Below are 22,613 nucleotides of genomic sequence, written 5' to 3'. Positions count from 1 at the left end.
TATTCCAGGCTTCGAACCCCGTACCCAGTACGTTTTATGGGGATTAATATTTTTAGATTAAATATAGCGTATCGAGACTTCGTGAAACTTACTTGGAAATAGTTATTTCTACCCTAATTTATTAGATTTCTCAGACATCGTAGCAACGGAACTGGGTTGAGAGAGCGGTTAAGGCGTTGGACTTAAGTTTCAATGAACAAGTGTTCTAAGGGACTCATGTTTTAAGATAACCTAAACGCAAAGTGCACGAATTTCCATATTGATCAAATACCACAAACTTTGCTTGCTTTCAGAGTTAGTAACCAAGCGCGTAACAGAATTTACCTAAAAAAGTCAGTACTCCGAAAATTTTGTAAAGTCTAGCTTTTTGGCGTTGGACTTAAGTTCCAATGAACAAGTGTTCACGTAGGTTCGAATCCCACACCCACTACGTTTTACGAGAATTAATAGTTTTAGATTCAAATTTAGCGTATAGAGTACTTTTTCTGCCGTTTCAGCGCATTAGAGACGTTTACACTATGGATTTCGCGAGCTTTACTTTAGTTTTATAAATTAACGTAAAACTAGTCATTTCCGAGTAAGTAAAGCGTTCGTATTGTAGGTTCAATTCTGCTTAATACTATAATTATCATGGAGTTGAAGCAGTCCAATATCAAAAACACTCGAAAGTATTTGTTGCATATAGCTAAAAACCTAATTGAGTACTCTGAAGAAGTACAAGTAGCACAGTTTGTGGTATTCGTATGACATCGAAATTTAGCTAACCAGAACGTATACTTGAATACTCCGAAATGTACAAGTACTTTACCTTTACACGACGTTTCTGTAAAATGAATACTAATTTTATTAAAAAATAAAAAAGCACGGAAAATTACACTTTATCCCAAACCACCAGAATACTAAAGTAGCTTATCGCGTTTATGTACCTAATACTAAAGTGTTTATGATTTCAGTTCGCTTCAACTTCATGACATTTACAGTATTACACAGAAGTATAGACTTAGAATGCTAACTTTCTTCGTTAATAGCTACTTCTAGCTTAACTTAAGGGATTTATCTTAGATCATTGCTTTACTTAATCTCTCCAAAATGTGCATTATACACGTACGTCACCATCGAATCCCTCTGGCTATAACTATATGGCAGTATAATTGCGGCAAATACTCGAGAACTAATTTTAAAGTAGCTTTGGTATCTAAATGAGCTCTAGGACATTGTGAATATGCAGCATACAAAATTTAATCACACATTTCATGATGGAACAACTTTAAAACTAACGCAGTCGAATACCGACTTTTACGCATATCTGTTTTGCCTGAAAATAGCATATACTTATGCATAGTCAATTTTAATAGCAGAATTACCATGCTAAACATTGAATTCCCACCTTGAAAGTTGGTAGGCGGTTACAGGACATTATACCAATGCACCATACCAAATTCCGTCACACATTTCATGATGGAACAACTTTAAAACTAACGCGGCTCTACGTCGACTTTTTGCGTACATCTGTTTTGCGGGAGCGTATAGCACGTACCCATACATAGTCAACTTTACTAACGAAATTACCATGCTTAACATTGAATCCCAACTCGAAACTTGATACGTAGTTGTAGGACATTATGGCAATGCACCAGGCTAAATTTCATCGCACATCTAATCATGGAACACCTTTAAAATTAACGCGGTGGAATACCGACTTTTACGCATATCTGTTTTGCGTGAACATAGCATAGACCTACACATAGTCAATTTTAATAACAGAATTAGCATGCTAAACATTGAATTCCCACCTTGAAAGTTGGTAGGCGGTTACAGGACATTATACCAATGCACCATACCAAATTCCGTCACACATTTCATGATGGAACAACTTTAAAACTAACGCGGCTCTACATCGACTTTTTGCGTACATCTGTTTTGCGGGAGCGTATAGCACGTACCCATACATAGTCAACTTTACTAGCGAAATTACCATGCTTAACATTGAATCCTAACTCGAAACTTGATACGTAGTTGTAGGACATTATGGCAATGCACCAGGCTAAATTTCATCACACATCTAATCATGGAACACCTTTAAAATTAACGCGGTGGAATACCGACTTTTACGCATATCTGTTTTGCGTGAACATAGCATAGACCTATACATAGTCAATTTTAATAACAGAATTAGCATGCTAAACATTAAATTCTCATCTTGAACGTTGGTACACAGTTGTAGGATATTATAACAATGCGCCATACCGAATTCCATCACACATTTCAGGATGTAACACCTTCAAAACGAACGCAGTTCTTTGTAGACTTTTGCGTAAATTTGTTGTTCGGTAGCGTAGCACGTACCTATACATATTAGGCTTTAATAACGGAAGTACCATGCTAATAATCAAATCCCCACCCTGAAACTTGTCACGCAGTTGTATGACATTGTGAAAATACACCATACCAAATTTCGTCAGACATTTCATGATGTAACACCTTTAAAACCAACGCAGCTCTATACCGACTTTTGGCCAAATCTGTTTTTCCGTAGCGTAGCACGTACCTATACATAGTCAACTTTAATAACGGGATTACCATGTTAATAATCGACTCCCCAACTTGAAACTCGGTACGCAGTTGTAAGACATTATGAAAAGGCACCTTGTAAAATTTTGTTACGCATTTCATGATTGAACAACTTCAAAACTAACGCAGTTCTATACCGACTTTTGCGGGAGCGTAGCACGTACCTATGCATAGTCAATTTTAATAACGGAATTACCATGCTAAACATTGAATGCGCAACTTGAAAATAGGTTCACGGGTGTAGTACATTATGACAATGGAACATATCAAATTTCTTCACACATTTCATGATGGAACACCTTTAAAACTAACGCAGTTCTATACCAACTTCCACGTGAATCTGGTTGAGGGAGCGTAGCACGTACGTATGCGTAGTCAACTTCAATGACGGAATTACAGATGTAATTAGGTTTCAACACTTTTACAATGATTCGTCTTGCTTCCTATAACGTCCCACTCGAAGCCCTCGTTATTAGGCTGTGATCTCAGCCTGAGCTATGTCTAGAAGCCTACGGGTTTATGCAAATTGTTTCGATTTATTCTACCCGTTTCAATTTGAGATAAGGAAGCCCATTTCACTTAATGTATCGATGCCTACGGTAGGCTACTCTACAAAATTTTCTGATTAATTCTCCCTATGTTAATTTATCATCAGAAAGATGATTTGACTCCTAAAGTACGAAATATTTGTTCGCTTGAGCTAAGCTGCAGGGCTTGGAGTGGAATTTTACGAGGTATGCGGACTCATTTCGAGGGGCTCTATGCCATAGGAGCATACTTCACGCTCCAATTCGATTCCCACACATTACATGTAATTACTAACAGAACCATTGAGTACCAGCCTTGACATTTTACGTAGTACTAGATGGCATGTATACAATTTCATGGCATCCGACAGTACGACGGAGACTATCAAAATATCAAAAGAAGCCCTCTATTCTTTTCTGAAATAATCAAGGTTTTATCAGGACTTCCCTTCATATAAACTCCAGCAGAATCACTACTAACCTCTCAAGTTTACTCAATTTACTGTAATTTGATACTCAAGTACTAAATCCCTATTTTCCGCAAGTATGATAGAGGCTGTCGCTCGATACTCAACGCTTCGTAATTTTGCTGGAATACAAGTACAATTAGGGATTAAAAAGTAATATAGGTGGTTATGTTTGTAGATTTACACTTCTACTTACCGGTTTTTCAGGAGAAACTACCTACTTTTAGGACTTTATATTTTAAAGTAGTTTGAAGTTACGTTTGTATCACCTTGGCAAGTGCTATCATCAAAAACTGCTTTTGCTAAACTCTTACACTTTCACTAAACTTCTAGACTGAATCTTGTAAAGTAGATAGAAAAGGAAAACTATTAACATAAGGTAAGTGAGAAGCACGCAAATTCCGATTGCATACAAATGCCACAAACTGCGCTAACTTCCAGAGTTGTTAAGTATAGAATTACTCGTACTTCTTGAGAATACCCAAGTAGGTTTTTTGCCTACATGTATCAAATACTCTCAAGTCCTTATGATATTGGAGTACATCAACTTCATGATAGCTACAGTATTAAACAGAAATAGACCTAGAGTACTAACGTTTTTGCGCAGTGAGAGTTTGCAAATTCTCGAAGTATTTTTGTTATTTTATTGCGATAAGTCATTCTGCAGCGCAAAAAGGCGTCTTAGGATATAGATGAAACCAACACCACTCATCAAGACCACCGAAAACAGTACATTTCAACATTTAGTAGCATTAAATTTCTAGTGATGTACAAGAAGTGATGATTTCCGAGTGAGTTAAAAAGTAAGTATTAAAGCTATAGTTTACCTAAAAACCGAAAACTCTGAAATAGAAGCAGATGCAGTGTAAATAGCTAATCACTTGATTAAGTCTAGTGCAAGCAGATAAAACCTATATTTGAGTACTACAAAATGCACGAATACTTCGCTATCGACTCCATCCACGTAAAAAGTGGCTACGGTTTAAAACTACTTTTACCGATACTCGACGGTTCAGCTTTAGATAAAATTCGGAAACCGAGTAATTTCATAAACACAAGCTAATTAAATGAATTTACTCGAATGTAGTATGCCGCGTTGATAAGATTAATTATAATATACTTATCATGTTACAGTGATTTTTCTAGCGTAGAAAATCTTTAAAATGTAGTAAGCAGGCCAATATGAAGATATTCGCTGAGCTGAATAAACATTAAAAATACTCTAGACTACTTTATCGGTACTTGACAGTTTCAGTTTTAGATAAAAATTTTCCCTTTCACCTATAATTACAACTCTTCGCTATCTAAACATGTTCAGAATATATTATTTGAGATGATATCAACCCGCAAAGTACTCAAGTAGCTTTTCGTAGGATATAGATGAAACTGACACCACTCAACAAGACCACTTACCCACTGAAAAAAAGTACATTTCAACATTTTAGTAGCAGTAAATTCCTACTAAAGTACAAGAAGTGATGATTTCCGAGTGAGTTAAAAAGTAAGTATTGAAGCTATAGTTTGCTCGAAAACCGAAAAACTCTGAAATAGAAGTAGATGCAGTGTAAATAGTTAATCGCTTCATTTAGTATAGCGCAAGCAGGCCTAACCTATTCTTGAGTACCCCAAAATGTACTAGTACATCGCTATGTAGTCCCTCCACGTAAAAAGTGACTAGGGTTTAGACTACTTTTTCCATACTTGACAGTTTCAGGTTTAGATAAAATTTGGTGAGACTTTAAATTTTAAAGTAGTTTGAGCTTACGTTTATATCACCTTGACAAGTAACATTATCAGACACGAAAATGATATTATCACCTAATGCAAAAGTTAACACACGTCAGTGTGCTTAGGAAGTCACGAAAAATTGCTTACTAAGAGAAGTATATTCTTGTATACACAACAGTGGAGAGAATCTTTAAAATGTAGTAGGCAGGCCGATGGGTATTCGTTGCAATGTATAAGCATAAAAAACATTCCCGCGCGCTCCTAAACCTAACACTTCCTACCCTACCACCTACTACTAAGACGCGCGGGAATGTTTTTTATGCTTATACATTGCAACGAATACCCATCGGCCTGCCTACTACATTTTAAAGATTCTCTCCACTGTTGTGTATACAAGAATATACTTCTCTTAGTAAGCAATTTTTCGTGACTTCCTAAGCACACTGACGTGTGTTAACTTTTGCATTAGGTGATAATATCATTTTCGTGTCTGATAATGTTACTTGTCAAGGTGATATAAACGTAAGCTCAAACTACTTTAAAATTTAAAGTCTCACCAAATTTTATCTAAACCTGAAACTGTCAAGTATGGAAAAAGTAGTCTAAACCCTAGTCACTTTTTACGTGGAGGGACTACATAGCGATGTACTAGTACATTTTGGGGTACTCAAGAATAGGTTAGGCCTGCTTGCGCTATACTAAATGAAGCGATTAACTATTTACACTGCATCTACTTCTATTTCAGAGTTTTTCGGTTTTCGAGCAAACTATAGCTTCAATACTTACTTTTTAACTCACTCGGAAATCATCACTTCTTGTACTTTAGTAGGAATTTACTGCTACTAAAATGTTGAAATGTACTTTTTTTCAGTGGGTAAGTGGTCTTGTTGAGTGGTGTCAGTTTCATCTATATCCTACGAAAAGCTACTTGAGTACTTTGCGGGTTGATATCATCTCAAATAATATATTCTGAACATGTTTAGATAGCGAAGAGTTGTAATTATAGGTGAAAGGGAAAATTTTTATCTAAAACTGAAACTGTCAAGTACCGATAAAGTAGTCTAGAGTATTTTTAATGTTTATTCAGCTCAGCGAATATCTTCATATTGGCCTGCTTACTACATTTTAAAGATTTTCTACGCTAGAAAAATCACTGTAACATGATAAGTATATTATAATTAATCTTATCAACGCGGCATACTACATTCGAGTAAATTCATTTAATTAGCTTGTGTTTATGAAATTACTCGGTTTCCGAATTTTATCTAAAGCTGAACCGTCGAGTATCGGTAAAAGTAGTTTTAAACCGTAGCCACTTTTTACGTGGATGGAGTCGATAGCGAAGTATTCGTGCATTTTGTAGTACTCAAATATAGGTTTTATCTGCTTGCACTAGACTTAATCAAGTGATTAGCTATTTACACTGCATCTGCTTCTATTTCAGAGTTTCGGTTTTTAGGTAAACTATAGCTTTAATACTTACTTTTTAACTCACTCGGAAATCATCACTTCTTGTACATCACTAGAAATTTAATGCTACTAAATGTTGAAATGTACTGTTTTCGGTGGTCTTGATGAGTGGTGTTGGTTTCATCTATATCCTAAGACGCCTTTTTGCGCTGCAGAATGACTTATCGCAATAAAATAACAAAAATACTTCGAGAATTTGCAAACTCTCACTGCGCAAAAACGTTAGTACTCTAGGTCTATTTCTGTTTAATACTGTAGCTATCATGAAGTTGATGTACTCCAATATCATAAGGACTTGAGAGTATTTGATACATGTAGGCAAAAAACCTACTTGGGTATTCTCAAGAAGTACGAGTAATTCTATACTTAACAACTCTGGAAGTTAGCGCAGTTTGTGGCATTTGTATGCAATCGGAATTTGACGTGCTTCTCACTTACCTTATGTTAATAGTTTTCCTTTTCTATCTACTTTACAAGATTCAGTCTAGAAGTTTAGTGAAAGTGTAAGAGTTTAGCAAAAGCAGTTTTTGATGATAGCACTTGCCAAGGTGATACAAACGTAACTTCAAACTACTTTAAAATATAAAGTCCTAAAAGTAGGTAGTTTCTCCTGAAAAACCGGTAAGTAGAAGTGTAAATCTACAAACATAACCACCTATATTACTTTTTAATCCCTAATTGTACTTGTATTCCAGCAAAATTACGAAGCGTTGAGTATCGAGCGACAGCCTCTATCATACTTGCGGAAAATAGGGATTTAGTACTTGAGTATCAAATTACAGTAAATTGAGTAAACTTGAGAGGTTAGTAGTGATTCTGCTGGAGTTTATATGAAGGGAAGTCCTGATAAAACCTTGATTATTTCAGAAAAGAATAGAGGGCTTCTTTTGATATTTTGATAGTCTCCGTCGTACTGTCGGATGCCATGAAATTGTATACATGCCATCTAGTACTACGTAAAATGTCAAGGCTGGTACTCAATGGTTCTGTTAGTAATTACATGTAATGTGTGGGAATCGAATTGGAGCGTGAAGTATGCTCCTATGGCATAGAGCCCCTCGAAATGAGTCCGCATACCTCGTAAAATTCCACTCCAAGCCCTGCAGCTTAGCTCAAGCGAACAAATATTTCGTACTTTAGGAGTCAAATCATCTTTCTGATGATAAATTAACATAGGGAGAATTAATCAGAAAATTTTGTAGAGTAGCCTACCGTAGGCATCGATACATTAAGTGAAATGGGCTTCCTTATCTCAAATTGAAACGGGTAGAATAAATCGAAACAATTTGCATAAACCCGTAGGCTTCTAGACATAGCTCAGGCTGAGATCACAGCCTAATAACGAGGGCTTCGAGTGGGACGTTATAGGAAGCAAGACGAATCATTGTAAAAGTGTTGAAACCTAATTACATCTGTAATTCCGTCATTGAAGTTGACTACGCATACGTACGTGCTACGCTCCCTCAACCAGATTCACGTGGAAGTTGGTATAGAACTGCGTTAGTTTTAAAGGTGTTCCATCATGAAATGTGTGAAGAAATTTGATATGTTCCATTGTCATAATGTACTACACCCGTGAACCTATTTTCAAGTTGCGCATTCAATGTTTAGCATGGTAATTCCGTTATTAAAATTGACTATGCATAGGTACGTGCTACGCTCCCGCAAAAGTCGGTATAGAACTGCGTTAGTTTTGAAGTTGTTCAATCATGAAATGCGTAACAAAATTTTACAAGGTGCCTTTTCATAATGTCTTACAACTGCGTACCGAGTTTCAAGTTGGGGAGTCGATTATTAACATGGTAATCCCGTTATTAAAGTTGACTATGTATAGGTACGTGCTACGCTACGGAAAAACAGATTTGGCCAAAAGTCGGTATAGAGCTGCGTTGGTTTTAAAGGTGTTACATCATGAAATGTCTGACGAAATTTGGTATGGTGTATTTTCACAATGTCATACAACTGCGTGACAAGTTTCAGGGTGGGGATTTGATTATTAGCATGGTACTTCCGTTATTAAAGCCTAATATGTATAGGTACGTGCTACGCTACCGAACAACAAATTTACGCAAAAGTCTACAAAGAACTGCGTTCGTTTTGAAGGTGTTACATCCTGAAATGTGTGATGGAATTCGGTATGGCGCATTGTTATAATATCCTACAACTGTGTACCAACGTTCAAGATGAGAATTTAATGTTTAGCATGCTAATTCTGTTATTAAAATTGACTATGTATAGGTCTATGCTATGTTCACGCAAAACAGATATGCGTAAAAGTCGGTATTCCACCGCGTTAATTTTAAAGGTGTTCCATGATTAGATGTGTGATGAAATTTAGCCTGGTGCATTGCCATAATGTCCTACAACTACGTATCAAGTTTCGAGTTAGGATTCAATGTTAAGCATGGTAATTTCGCTAGTAAAGTTGACTATGTATGGGTACGTGCTATACGCTCCCGCAAAACAGATGTACGCAAAAAGTCGATGTAGAGCCGCGTTAGTTTTAAAGTTGTTCCATCATGAAATGTGTGACGGAATTTGGTATGGTGCATTGGTATAATGTCCTGTAACCGCCTACCAACTTTCAAGGTGGGAATTCAATGTTTAGCATGCTAATTCTGTTATTAAAATTGACTATGTGTAGGTCTATGCTATGTTCACGCAAAACAGATATGCGTAAAAGTCGGTATTCCACCGCGTTAATTTTAAAGGTGTTCCATGATTAGATGTGCGATGAAATTTAGCCTGGTGCATTGCCATAATGTCCTACAACTACGTATCAAGTTTCGAGTTGGGATTCAATGTTAAGCATGGTAATTTCGTTAGTAAAGTTGACTATGTATGGGTACGTGCTATACGCTCCCGCAAAACAGATGTACGCAAAAAGTCGACGTAGAGCCGCGTTAGTTTTAAAGTTGTTCCATCATGAAATGTGTGACGGAATTTGGTATGGTGCATTGGTATAATGTCCTGTAACCGCCTACCAACTTTCAAGGTGGGAATTCAATGTTTAGCATGGTAATTCTGCTATTAAAATTGACTATGCATAAGTATATGCTATTTTCAGGCAAAACAGATATGCGTAAAAGTCGGTATTCGACTGCGTTAGTTTTAAAGTTGTTCCATCATGAAATGTGTGATTAAATTTTGTATGCTGCATATTCACAATGTCCTAGAGCTCATTTAGATACCAAAGCTACTTTAAAATTAGTTCTCGAGTATTTGCCGCAATTATACTGCCATATAGTTATAGCCAGAGGGATTCGATGGTGACGTACGTGTATAATGCACATTTTGGAGAGATTAAGTAAAGCAATGATCTAAGATAAATCCCTTAAGTTAAGCTAGAAGTAGCTATTAACGAAGAAAGTTAGCATTCTAAGTCTATACTTCTGTGTAATACTGTAAATGTCATGAAGTTGAAGCGAACTGAAATCATAAACACTTTAGTATTAGGTACATAAACGCGATAAGCTACTTTAGTATTCTGGTGGTTTGGGATAAAGTGTAATTTTCCGTGCTTTTTTATTTTTTAATAAAATTAGTATTCATTTTACAGAAACGTCGTGTAAAGGTAAAGTACTTGTACATTTCGGAGTATTCAAGTATACGTTCTGGTTAGCTAAATTTCGATGTCATACGAATACCACAAACTGTGCTACTTGTACTTCTTCAGAGTACTCAATTAGGTTTTTAGCTATATGCAACAAATACTTTCGAGTGTTTTTGATATTGGACTGCTTCAACTCCATGATAATTATAGTATTAAGCAGAATTGAACCTACAATACGAACGCTTTACTTACTCGGAAATGACTAGTTTTACGTTAATTTATAAAACTAAAGTAAAGCTCGCGAAATCCATAGTGTAAACGTCTCTAATGCGCTGAAACGGCAGAAAAAGTACTCTATACGCTAAATTTGAATCTAAAACTATTAATTCTCGTAAAACGTAGTGGGTGTGGGATTCGAACCTACGTGAACACTTGTTCATTGGAACTTAAGTCCAACGCCAAAAAGCTAGACTTTACAAAATTTTCGGAGTACTGACTTTTTTAGGTAAATTCTGTTACGCGCTTGGTTACTAACTCTGAAAGCAAGCAAAGTTTGTGGTATTTGATCAATATGGAAATTCGTGCACTTTGCGTTTAGGTTATCTTAAAACATGAGTCCCTTAGAACAGTGGTTCTCAACCTTTTCCGCTTCGCGGACCGGTAAAATTTCAAAAAATGTCTGGCGGACCGGCGAACTTTTAAAATTGAGATGAAGCCAAAATGTAAAGTATGCAACCGTTTTTGCAATTATATGGTGCTAGAGAGTGACATTTAGAGGATTTTGATCGTATTTAATTATATTCATGATGAAATTCATGTGATCTTATGGTAGTTAGTAAGTCTGCCGAGTCGAGATAAAATTGGCTTGTCCAGCTAAACGTGCTACCGCCGAGGGTCGTTTACAGTCTTTCATGCCGAAAGCCGTGGGTTTAACCGGCCACGCCAACTTCAATAATATTCCTCTCTCTGACAATATCGAGAGAAGAAGTGTATCGGAGTCAACCACGCACCTTGTAGCAGTGTTGGGATGACTCGAGTCAGACTCGAGTCACCTTTTTCGTATGACTTGACTTGACTCGAGTCACTTTGCTAAAATGACTTCACTTGACTTGACTCATCGTATCAGAAATGTGGATTGACTCGAGACTCGGAGCAAAATTCACGAGTCAATTTCAAGTCATCAAGTAATCGGTGTCGATAAAAATCTGTATCTGTAATATGTTTGGATTTTCACGAAACGCTGGTGTAACCCATGAGACTGCGGCCACATTCAATGATCGGGCATTTTACTGAGCCTCAATTGTTATCTCACAAATAAATTGACCGCAAACGAAGGGATCGAAGCTGATGGCTCACGTTGTCGTAAACTAGTAGTAAAGTAATTGAATGGCAAAATGTATATTTCTGTTCTCACCTTAACAAAAACCTCATGTTTTATTGAAATCGAATATGTTTTTGTTTGTATAGTCCCCAACCATTGGCGCAGGCTCGAATTCTATCATGGATAATGTATTGCGTCTTATCAATTCGTTCTCAATCAAATCTCTATTCTCTATTTTGGCCAGTAACTATCGACTGAGGCTATGTAATTATTTACGTAGTTTATCATTTCTACATATATGTGAGCGATACAGCGCCTTCCTGCGTGTATATTCAACTCTATATTCGTTTAGCGGTTCAGAATCAATGACCACTCAATATGTACTTCAGACAGCTAGCAAAATGCAGTGACGTAATCATGCCCCATACTTCGAAAAGGCAACTTGACTTGAATTGTGACTTGACTTGTGATTTGACTTGACTTGACTCGACTTGACTCGAGTCACCTCCAAAAATCGAGTGACTTGACTTGACTCGAGTCACCTTTGAAAATCGATTGACTTGACTTGACTCGAGTCAAAATGTGCAATGACTCGAAATGACTCGTGACCTGAAGGTAGTGACTTGATCCCAACACTGCCTTGTAGTGCTACCTTGCTCGATCATTTCCCACTGCCACCAGACGCAGTTTATTAGGACCACTACAAACACAATGCGCGTCGCAAGAAAACACATTACTGCAGTTATACCGGCCATCCGCAAATCCGGGCCGAAAAGCACTTCGTCAGCCTACCCCAAAAACGTTGATCTAGGAGCCTCAACAGGGCGATAAGTCAATCATCCGGGGATTCACCTCCAGACTTTATACTCGTCTGGATGTTTTCACATGTACGCGTGATCACATCCATTCTATCCAGCGTAAACAGAGAGTTTACGTAGCTTATCGCGACAATAGCGAAAATTTTCGATCATTCACGACTGAAGCGGTTTTCTCGCGGTCGAATTTTTGGCCCACCTTTAGGAGCCCCATGTCAACCTAAACTACATTATGTGTTGGTACGTCGTGGCGCGGTAATGGCTGACGCCGAAATACCTATAAATCATGCGTATTTCTCGGAGAATGGCACCTAATAAGCAAAAAATGTAGGGACACGGGAAACTAAATCGTACAAAGCCCGAAAAGAAATTGAAAAAATGTTGGACAAAGTTTCAAATAAATACGCTATGAATCATGTTCATTTGCGAAATAATTTTGGGCTCTCTTCAGGCTCGGCACCTCTTCAAATGGATGGTTTGGGGTGCCCCAGTTACGGTCCTGCATAAAATGAATGAATCGAAAACCAATGATTAAACTACGATGTCTAGCGATGAGTGAGCTCGTATCTATTCTGTACTTTTGCTCGCATGACGTCAAATGAAACGTCCTGAACTTTAAGTCAGATCGAACATGTTTCCAGCCCTAATGTTACCTCACGAAGTTTTTAATCTGTTTAAAATTTGACGTTAGGCTATATTTATTTTATCAATGGACAAGCCTTCAACATCGCATCTTGAAATTAATGTATAAATTTGTAACATACCTGCGGACCGGTAGGAATGTCGTCACGGACCGGCACCGGTCCGCGGACCGGCGGTTGAGAACCACTGCCTTAGAACACTTGTTCATTGAAACTTAAGTCCAACGCCTTAACCGCTCTCTCAACCCAGTTCCGTTGCTACGATGTCTGAGAAATCTATTAAATTAGGGTAGAAATAACTATTTCCAAGTAAGTTTCACGAAGTCTCGACACGCTATATTTAATCTAAAAATATTAATCCCCATAAAACGTACTGGGTACGGGGTTCGAAGCCTGGAATAATAAACGGATCGTGATTGAAAATAGAAGGAGGATCACTGGATAAACGTTTATGGAATACTCCGCAATGTAAAATTAGTATGTACTGCACAAAATCCTGAGTGTAAGAGTCTTCACTGCATCGGAATGGTGTAGTTTTCTATCTACTTTACAAAGTTTATACGATTTTTTTTTTTTGCTACGTTCCGGGATAAAATGTAATTTTTCGTGCTTTTTATTTATTTTTAATATAATTAGTATTTATTATACAAAGACGACGTGTAAAGGTAAAGTACGAATACAAGTACAAGTTGAGATTTCAAAGTGAGTAAGTGGTTATGTTCGATTTTTCAGTAAGTTGTTATGTTTCTAGGCTACTTTTACTTCTATTTAACGAGTTTTCATACAAATCTGCTTTCTTTAATAACTTTCATCTTTTTCATCAGTGAGCGAAGGTAATAGTGGTGTTGACTCCATGGTCAGATTCAAAATAACAGCGACTCAGAGCTCATTTAGATACCTACGCTACTTTAAAATTAGTGCCCGAGTATTTGCTGCAATTATACTGCCAGATAGTTATAGCCAGAGGGTCTCGATGGTGACGTACATGTATAATGCACATCTTGGAGAGATTAAGTAAAGCAATGATCTCAGATAAATCCATCAAATTAAGGTAGAAGTAGCTATTTACGAATAAAAGTTAGTCATCTAGGTCTATATTTCTGTTTAATACTGAAAATTTCATGAAGTTGAAGCAATCTGAAATCATAAACACATTAGTATTAGGTATATCTACGCGAAAAGCTATACTTTAGTATTCTGATGGAGTGCAAATACTTGTTTACTTATCAACTTTGAAGGCTTGCGCAGTTTGTGGTGTGATACGCAAAATTAGTGTGTGTTCAAATCAGACCTGTCGTAAACATAGTGATGTCGCATTAGTCCTAAATACACATGATAGAATATCAAGGAAAAGTATCATCTAACGTATAATGAATGTTATTTATTTCTCGGAAGCAAGTCATTATCAAAACATAGTGATCAAAATTATCGCATAGCAATACCGATTTTGCGTAAATTCCATTATGCGTCTTACTACGTTACTAGAGATTTTGTAGTTAGTTACGAAATTAGGTGTGCTATCTTCCCAATCGGTATGGAACAACATCAAAATCATCACAAAGCAATATCGACTTTTGCATAGGGCTTCTATTTTTTCTTGCAGGGCAACTTTTTTGTAGCCGAAAGCGGTATTATCTAGCAACAAGGTTTAAATGACTCGCCTCCGGCGTTAATTGACCGTATTACCCGTATTCTCGTCATGCCAAAATTATGCATGTATTAGTACGAAGCTCAGATGCAGCAAAGTGTGTGAGACTGCCTGTAAAATGGTGCAGCGACTCTAATTTCCCCGGTCACGATTAGTTTTACTTTTCAACTAACTTGTTGTCTGTCGTTATATTCATTAGACTCGCTTTCATGCGGCTAATTTGTCCCTATCATTATAACGTCGGTGATCGCGTACCTGCGGCGAAGGTGTTCGTTCAACTAACTTGTTGTCTGTCGTTATATTCATTAGACTCGCTAATTACAGTCTTCGCGAACATACATAGTCCGAAATATACAAAAATTATTTCTCGAAAGTTAACGCACTAATATTATCAAGTCGCATTTCACTAATACAAATATACATAATAGAATATCCAGGAAAATACACATAACAGAATAAGTGGGAATCGAGCCTATAACCTACTGCATAAACCGGGCATAGTCCACCGCAAATTATATTATGAGAGAGTTTACATTCTAAATAGCCTGAGGGCCTGCGTATATTTGATCAAACCCTACTACTCACGCCCCACATACATGTACTGTACATCAGAGTGGGATCAATTATAATTTGTAATTGAGCTGAATGTAATTATAACATTTTTTCATGTAATTGTAATTGAAGCATTTCTATTTTGTGTAATTGTAATTATAATTGTAATTTGATAAAAATTTTGCTCAATTACAATTTCAATTACATTGTCATGGAAACCTGACAATCACAACAAAAAATAATAATCAATCGATCAATCATTTATTTGTCACACCAGTGAGAATCCGGTACGGACCAGGATGACGACGAGGGGCCGCAACCAGTAGATACGTTACGTATTATGGCAGAAATAAATCAAATTTGTTTTAGTACACAAAGAAAGATACTTTCTTGCATTTTCGGTAGAAAGTGTCTGTCCTTACTAAGTAGCTTGTCAACAATGGAGAAAGAACGTTCAACAGCATCAGTTGTCGGCTGACAACACTGAAGTTGTGTGTACACTGCTGGTGACAAACCGTGTTGCTTTACTCTGACAATGCTGTCTACATCATAATTTTTCATCATGCGCTTCGTGATATAAGAACCATGCAATGCCCACGCAGTCTTGCTTCAGCTAGGATATTGAAGTACGTTCAGCATAACACCATGTAAACCTATTTGTTTCATTTGAATGTCTATGATTCACAATGAGCAGACAATGGACCGTCTACAAGGGTAGGCCGATAAAGTAGGCTACAAGTTGTAAAATGTCAAATGATAAGTTCACCGACAGTGCAAAATCTACGATACAAACGAAATTCAGGTTGTCAGTTTTGAGATCTTTTGACTTAACGCTACAATTTTGACAAAAATCATCCTACTAATAACAGTAGCATCATGAGTTCCTCGTTGCATGGGGCTCTATAATATGGTCATTGATTAAAAACTGATAAGAAGGTAAAACTGGCATTATTATCCTTTTGTCATATACGGTACGACCATTTTTAGTGGGAAAGGAAAATTATTTGATCATCGAAACTAGACCGATTGTCTCTTTCTTAAATTCAATTGAAAAACAACACCTGTCTACAGGCTCATTCATGAAATATAAAGTGAAGACACCAATTGTTGATAAAATCATGCCTTGTCAGTTATGTCTGTACCGTAGCAAGTAATGACGACATCGTAAAGCAAAAAAGTACCCTCCTTACATGTAAGAAGTTTGGTACCTATGATAAAAATTAAGAGAAGTAGATAAAGCGGATGTAATATTACGACCAATATTTTTTGCAGACCAGACAACAGATCAGCTTAAACGACCGAGAACCGCCTACACTAGGTTTCAGACTTTGGAATTGGAGAAGGAATTTCACTTTAACCAATATCTGACGAGGCGCAGAAGAATCGAGATCGCTCAAGATCTGAGTCTCACCGAGCGACAAATCAAAATCTGGTTTCAGAACCGACGAATGAAATGGAAAAAGTCGAACACATTACGACCAAGTCAAAGATATGATGCCACTTTTGATCCACATTTATAACCGAGTTCTCTATTGCATTTGCATTCGGTATATGTGAGAGGATATATTGGAAACTGAAAAATTCAGTTAAGAAGTTATTGAACTTATCCTACCACAAATTGGGGGAAGTGACACTTTCAAAATTGATTACAAGCCCTGCCTTCCACACCAAGCAAAGTTCATCAAATCTGATGCTATTCTTCAAAAATATTAGACTTGAATATTATAAACTCTGTAACAATCAAGAAGAATCACGAAATCTCTTGGTGCACGCGGTGGTGGGATGGACTTTCCCATGAGACGCATAATGCATGTCCTAATTATTACACTTAGGTATCACGAAGCCAGACGCAAATGCAGCAAGTTTAGGTCTACAATTATAATTGGTTGCAATACTTCGTTAAGGATTTTTTTGTAACTGTGTTCTTGTGCTAGACTTTCATGGATTGATGATCTTCGTTGTCAATATTGAAAATTGTTCAAGCGATTTGACCTTTGAAATACCATGTGTTTTATTGCAAATAATGATCCTAGATTTGGGTAGTTTGAATATGACATCATTAGTAGAAAGCTAGATGGTATGATAGCAGATTACAGCATCACCTCTGACACCAGTTAGCTTACGTTAAGTGAAGACTATTTAAAGTATTCCCGTCATGCTAACTGACACTTGTTGATGTTTGCAGACTTGGTGGGAGTCTTCTCATCGTCACTTGTCGTGAGGTAATCACAGACTGCTGCTAATCGATTCGTACGGTGCTAACCGATAAGTGTTGCTGATATGGTAATATTGCCAGTCACTTATAAAACCAGTCGGCGCATTAATACCTCCACTGTTGAAGGCAAGTTTGTGATCGTCGCACGTCATAAACACGGTGTAACTCCGTTGTCAACAAGGTCTCGCTTCTTGTAGTTAAGTTTGCTTAGACCTTGTTCCTAAATTTCGAGGCCCAGCAGCATATAATTCGCGTACAGCCGATCTCGCGACCGTACATAGATATAGCATTATAGCATGTCCCGTCATGCAGCTAGCAAGAGAATGACCGAAGAAAGGATGTCTAGTTACAAACGACACTTCGGAGGAAGCAGATCGCTTTTCGATTACTCAAGCGAGTCAACCCGGAAAGCAACTTCACATCATGGAGCCAATAAGTAAGCCATCGGGCTGTAATTTTTCGTCATGACCGTGGTCGTTTACGAAACCCGTTTCAGCTACTCCAGAGTCAGTTTCCGCCAATTACCACCTTTCGTCGATGAAAATGTGTCGCTGAGACGGAGCATCCCTGTTAACAGCAGCGTTACGATGACAGAGATCAACAACATGGAGGATAGCTTGGGAGAAAGATTTCAAGACATGCGTATCAACGAAAAGGCAGAATTGCAATGTCTCAATAACAGATTTGTCGATTATATTGCGAAGGTATGTATCTTGTTTGTTGACGCCACAAATAGACAGGCTGAGAATGAATGCTGGATCCAGATACGCTATCCGGATGGAGGATGGAGAGACTTGCTAGAACTAGACGTCAAATTAGGTCTGACGTGAGATTTTATTGAAACAATACGGTATTCGGAGACGAATGTAACCCATACTGTCATAAATGAGAGATTGGGGAAGGAAGGCTTCAATTCTGCTATTCGCAAGACTTCTTTATGCCAATATGTAATTCTATATGTATATTGCGTTTTAAGGTGCGCAATTTGGAGCAATCGAATAGGGTGTTAGAAGAAAAACTTGCGCAGTTGTCGGCTGTCGGACCTTCCAGAGTTGCTGAGATGTACGAGGCCGAAATAAACAGGTATGCCATGCACTTCCTTTGTTTCGCCTTTATTTCTAAATTTTCCTTTTCAGATTGCGTCGTCAAATAGATACGACTGTTAGTGAGAAATCATCTTTGGAAATGCGTTTGGAGAATTCTCTCATCGATGCCGCCAAGTGGAAAGAAATGTTTGATCATGACATGATAATATACAGCATACATGATAAGTGAATATCTTTGCGGAATGTAGGTATGAGGAAGAACAGACTTCCAGAAAAGAAATGGAAGAAGATTTGCAAGGTATGAGAAAGGACTGCGACGACGCAACTCTAGTAAGACTTGATATGGAGAGAAGGCTGGAAACACTTCAGGTGACTTGCTCGATATTTATTTTAACGAGAAGCTATTTATGAACGCAGCCGTTGGCCTTACTTTTCGTGGGGTCAGGTATAGTACTTTTCGAATCAATATATGTGAGCTAGCGACTGATGGGAAAGTAAGGTTACCATATTTTTGTTGATCAAATTCCGGGTACTCTTTAGCGCCCACTAGCGGATTCTACAATAAGGTATAAACACATCGTCAGTCTATATGACGTCACAATAGTGAAGCTTGGCCTATCGACTGTATACGGGAGTGGAGTGAAACATAGGTTTTGAATTGGGCCATCTCTAATGTGAGCTCTGGTGATTGCTTGGGTCTGCAGCAGATTTCTTCACGAGCCGAATGAAATTGTCTGTTGACCCTATCCGGTCCGAAGTTGTGTGTTTGTTGTGTTAGGTCGGTGCGGTTACCTGGTTGTGTGTTGTAACCAGGTCCGAAACAACATTTTTTCAGCCCCCTGCCTCCACAAAATCATGAATCTTGGGCCCACCATGTAATCGATGCAACTTCTTGTGGGCTTACAATATGCTTTTGCTTGTTAAATTTTGTGAATGAATTCTGTCAATAATATTGGTTCCTCCATATATTACTATATAATACACCATTGGATTGCGCATCCGATGGTTTCCAACCTTTTATGGCCGTGGTCCAGCTCAAAAAATGATGGGCTGATTACTAAAAAAAATCAGCTTGCCCATATTTACTCACGACCTATTCTGGAAGCTGATGACGTCCAACATCTTTGCGATCCCCAGAACAGAGGCAAACGATCCCAGGTTTAGAAAAACTGTCTTTGACTAAACTGAAGCATCCAAACGGCCTTAACCAACCCTGGTAATATACCGTTATCTTATAATTGCGATTACAATTACACTTATTTCAGTAAATGATGGTTATTTTTATTTATTTTTGATTGCATTTTTCGCTACGGTGGAGCGTGGTCCCCATATTAATATCAATATACGTTGTATTAAATCTCGCGCAGCGCGAAGAAAATTTATAAACAGCATAAATCTGTTTAAAAATAATATTGTTTATGTCGGTTACGAATAAATATTGAGCCTACTTCACGCCTTCCAAATTCTGGACATTTAGGCATATTTTAGAATTTCCTTCCGGACGCAGTTTTTACTGTGAAATTCCGGACGTGTCCGGAAAATTCCGGACAGATGGCAGCCCTATGGGAAAGCATATGTTAAGACCGTAGGGTTATCCAATATGTATGTTTCATGCACATTACAAGTGCATAAACTGTTACAGTCAGTTTTCAAAAGTCCCCGAATACAACAGATATCATGATCGGGACCGCATCATGGAATTTGCAACAATAGGCCTACGTATACGTAAATTAATTCACTGCGCGCTTCGGAGTGCGTTCGCCAAGATATCATCCCGACACCACGCCCGTAATAGGGTACATATGCTAGGGTTACCATATTTTGGAATCGGGAAAGGTTGACATTAAAATTTTCTAACTTAGAATACCGGAGGTAAATCTTGAATAAATGGTAAATTTTTCTCACTTCGCGGTCAGTTGACTAAAAAAGGTCAACTTTCTCGCCCAGCACCCAAAATACAGTTTTTCTTTCAAATTTATAGGTGGTTGACTAAAAAAAAGTCAACTTCCTCGCTCAGCACCCCAAATACAGGTTTTATTTCAAATCTATGGGTGGTTGACTAAAAAAGGGTCAACTTTCCGGCTCAGCTACCGAAATAGCCGCCGGGGCGTTACTTCAGTGCTGATTTACTGTATCTCATCCGAATTTGGCACTATATTTAATCGAGATTATCAAAAAAGAGGACACAATTTCGAAAAGGAGTACATTATTTAGACGTACTCGGAGGACAATTTCAAAAACCTGAAAAGGTTGACAAATCCTCCTAAAGGAGAACGTATGGCAACCCTGCCATATGCAAAAAAGTGAACTCTTTTTCGTGCAGGAAGAGATTGAATTTATGAAAAAGGTGCACGAGCAAGAAATATTGGAACTCGAGGAAAGAATTAGAAACACCGAAATCGTCGTTGATACAGCACCAGTACCCGATCTCGAGGAAGCACTCCGAGATGTTCGCGCTCAATATGAAGATGTTGCGAAGAAGAACAGGGAGGAGGCAGAGCGATGGTACAATGATAAGGTTCGTTGTGGTCCTGAAGGATTCAGTGAAAACAATATCGTGGTTTGATGACGTATCTCCGATCGCTAGTGCTATCGAACATTGTAATTCCATGCCAATATTTCAGGTCGGAAAGCTGAAGGCAAAAGCAGTTGAAAATGACGAAGCTTTGCGGGGTGTCAGGAACGAATTGAGCGAATACAGAAAAACGGTTCAAACACTTCATATGGAAATCGATTCCATGCGAGGAACGGTAGCGACATCGACGTCTATACCAATTATTTTTAGATAACACAAACATTACGTTTTATCCTAGAATGATTCATTACAAAGGAACATCAACGATATGGAAGATCGACACGCTAAAGATTTGGAAGCCAAGCGGGAAATTATTAAGGATCTGCAGGTATGGAAAATATGTAAACATGCCCGCTGACTTTTAACATTGGTGACAATAATGGCAGGGTGATTATGAAGATCTCAAAGTACAAATGGCTCAGCAACTGCGACAATATCAAGATCTCATGGATGTTAAAATGGCACTTGACATTGAAATAGCAACGTACAGGAAGCTACTGGAAGGGGAGGAAATAAGGTCTGTCAGTTAAGCGTAAATCGCGATTTACGAAATTGATACACATTATGCACTTCAATATATTAAGGCGGTATACATTATCAGGCAACGAATATTTGATTGCTGTGTGATGCTGTTGGGGTGTTGGTCCTGCGGTATTCGATATCTATACGGTAATATTACACCGCGGCCAACTCATTTATTGACGAAGCCATTTCTGCCGGCTTATAGCGCGTTCCACTTTGGTTCAAGGCTTCAGCATTGGCAACATCATAGTGTAAACTAATTTGGTGGGGATGAGAAGCGTAGCCTATATAGGTGACGCTTCAACATTTAGGTAGACATTCTAGATTCAACCTCACTCATGACTCAAAGCGGTGGGAAATTAGTGACGCAGTATGGGGGAAACTGTCCGACTCCAGTCCGCCGTACGCTACACATTGATGTCACGATGACTATAGTCTACTCTAGAATAACGATTTGTTGCATACAGGATCGGCGATAAGGCTCGAAATTTGTCGTCCTCTATGTCGGTTAGTACGCCACTCCAGCAGCGATCCGGTAAGTTTCACCGATTGTGGGCGTAACGCAAAATGTCTTATATAATACGTAAGAATAAGTAAGATTGCTCTATATGTAGCCTAAGCGCAAACCCCTCTTCCCACAGTATAGAAATTAACGGATATCATTTGTCTAAAGTTTATGCGAACATACAAAGTGAAGCTGCAGACGCTAGAGCCGGTGATGATGTGGAGACTGTCACCACCAAGAAGGTCGTCGTGAAAACAATAGAGACTCAAGGCGGAAAGGCAAAACTATTTTCAATGCGTATTGAAGACATGCCCATAGTCATATAAGTTCCATTTGTTTTCAGGTTGTGAGCCAAATGGAGGACGTTCGGGAAGAATCCTCAGCACATAGTTAGATATTTATGACGTCAGTAAATGGTTAGAGGTTTTGTCCAAATATAATTACTTTGCATATCTCA

At 38.0% G+C, this 22,613-nt stretch overlaps 2 protein-coding genes across 2 annotated transcripts in view; both read left to right on the top strand.

Annotated features, from left to right (window-relative positions):
- LOC145456141 (uncharacterized) overlaps positions 1 to 17,911 on the top strand; it is a 24,192-nt gene extending 6,281 nt beyond the window's left edge. Inside the window, exon 2 of the mRNA XM_080334206.1 lies at positions 16,566 to 17,911. Within this exon, the coding sequence (XP_080190332.1) occupies positions 16,566 to 16,813 (248 nt within the window). The 3' untranslated portion in view covers positions 16,814 to 17,911. The remainder of the gene's footprint in view (positions 1 to 16,565) is intronic.
- LOC145456023 (vimentin-like) lies at positions 17,805 to 22,613 on the top strand. Its single transcript, XM_080334058.1, has 12 exons — positions 17,805 to 17,944; positions 18,005 to 18,212; positions 18,485 to 18,591; positions 18,645 to 18,740; positions 18,803 to 18,923; positions 20,878 to 21,072; positions 21,179 to 21,304; positions 21,368 to 21,457; positions 21,516 to 21,646; positions 22,119 to 22,186; positions 22,325 to 22,434; positions 22,500 to 22,613. The coding sequence occupies exons 1-12, from the start codon at positions 17,805 to 17,807 to the stop codon at positions 22,548 to 22,550; spliced, it is 1,443 nt and encodes a 480-aa protein (XP_080190184.1). The 3' UTR covers positions 22,551 to 22,613.

This window comes from Botryllus schlosseri, chromosome 2 (genome assembly GCF_051294905.1).
Source record: "Botryllus schlosseri isolate E-star chromosome 2, Bs_hap1, whole genome shotgun sequence".
NCBI lineage: Eukaryota > Metazoa > Chordata > Ascidiacea > Stolidobranchia > Styelidae > Botryllus > Botryllus schlosseri.
The sequence above is the reverse complement of the archived record's forward strand: the minus strand, read 5'-3'. Positions and strand labels throughout refer to the sequence as shown.

Excerpts from the sequence above, each read along its gene's own strand:
- LOC145456023 (XM_080334058.1), top strand. The coding sequence starts at position 17,805 with ATGTCCCGTCATGCAGCTAGCAAGAGAATGACCGAAGAAAGGATGTCT. Across the intron at positions 18,741-18,802 it reads GCCGCCAAGTGGAAAGAAAT|GTATGAGGAAGAACAGACTT; the intron begins GTTTGATCATGA and ends TGCGGAATGTAG. Across the intron at positions 21,458-21,515 it reads AAATTATTAAGGATCTGCAG|GGTGATTATGAAGATCTCAA; the intron begins GTATGGAAAATA and ends CAATAATGGCAG.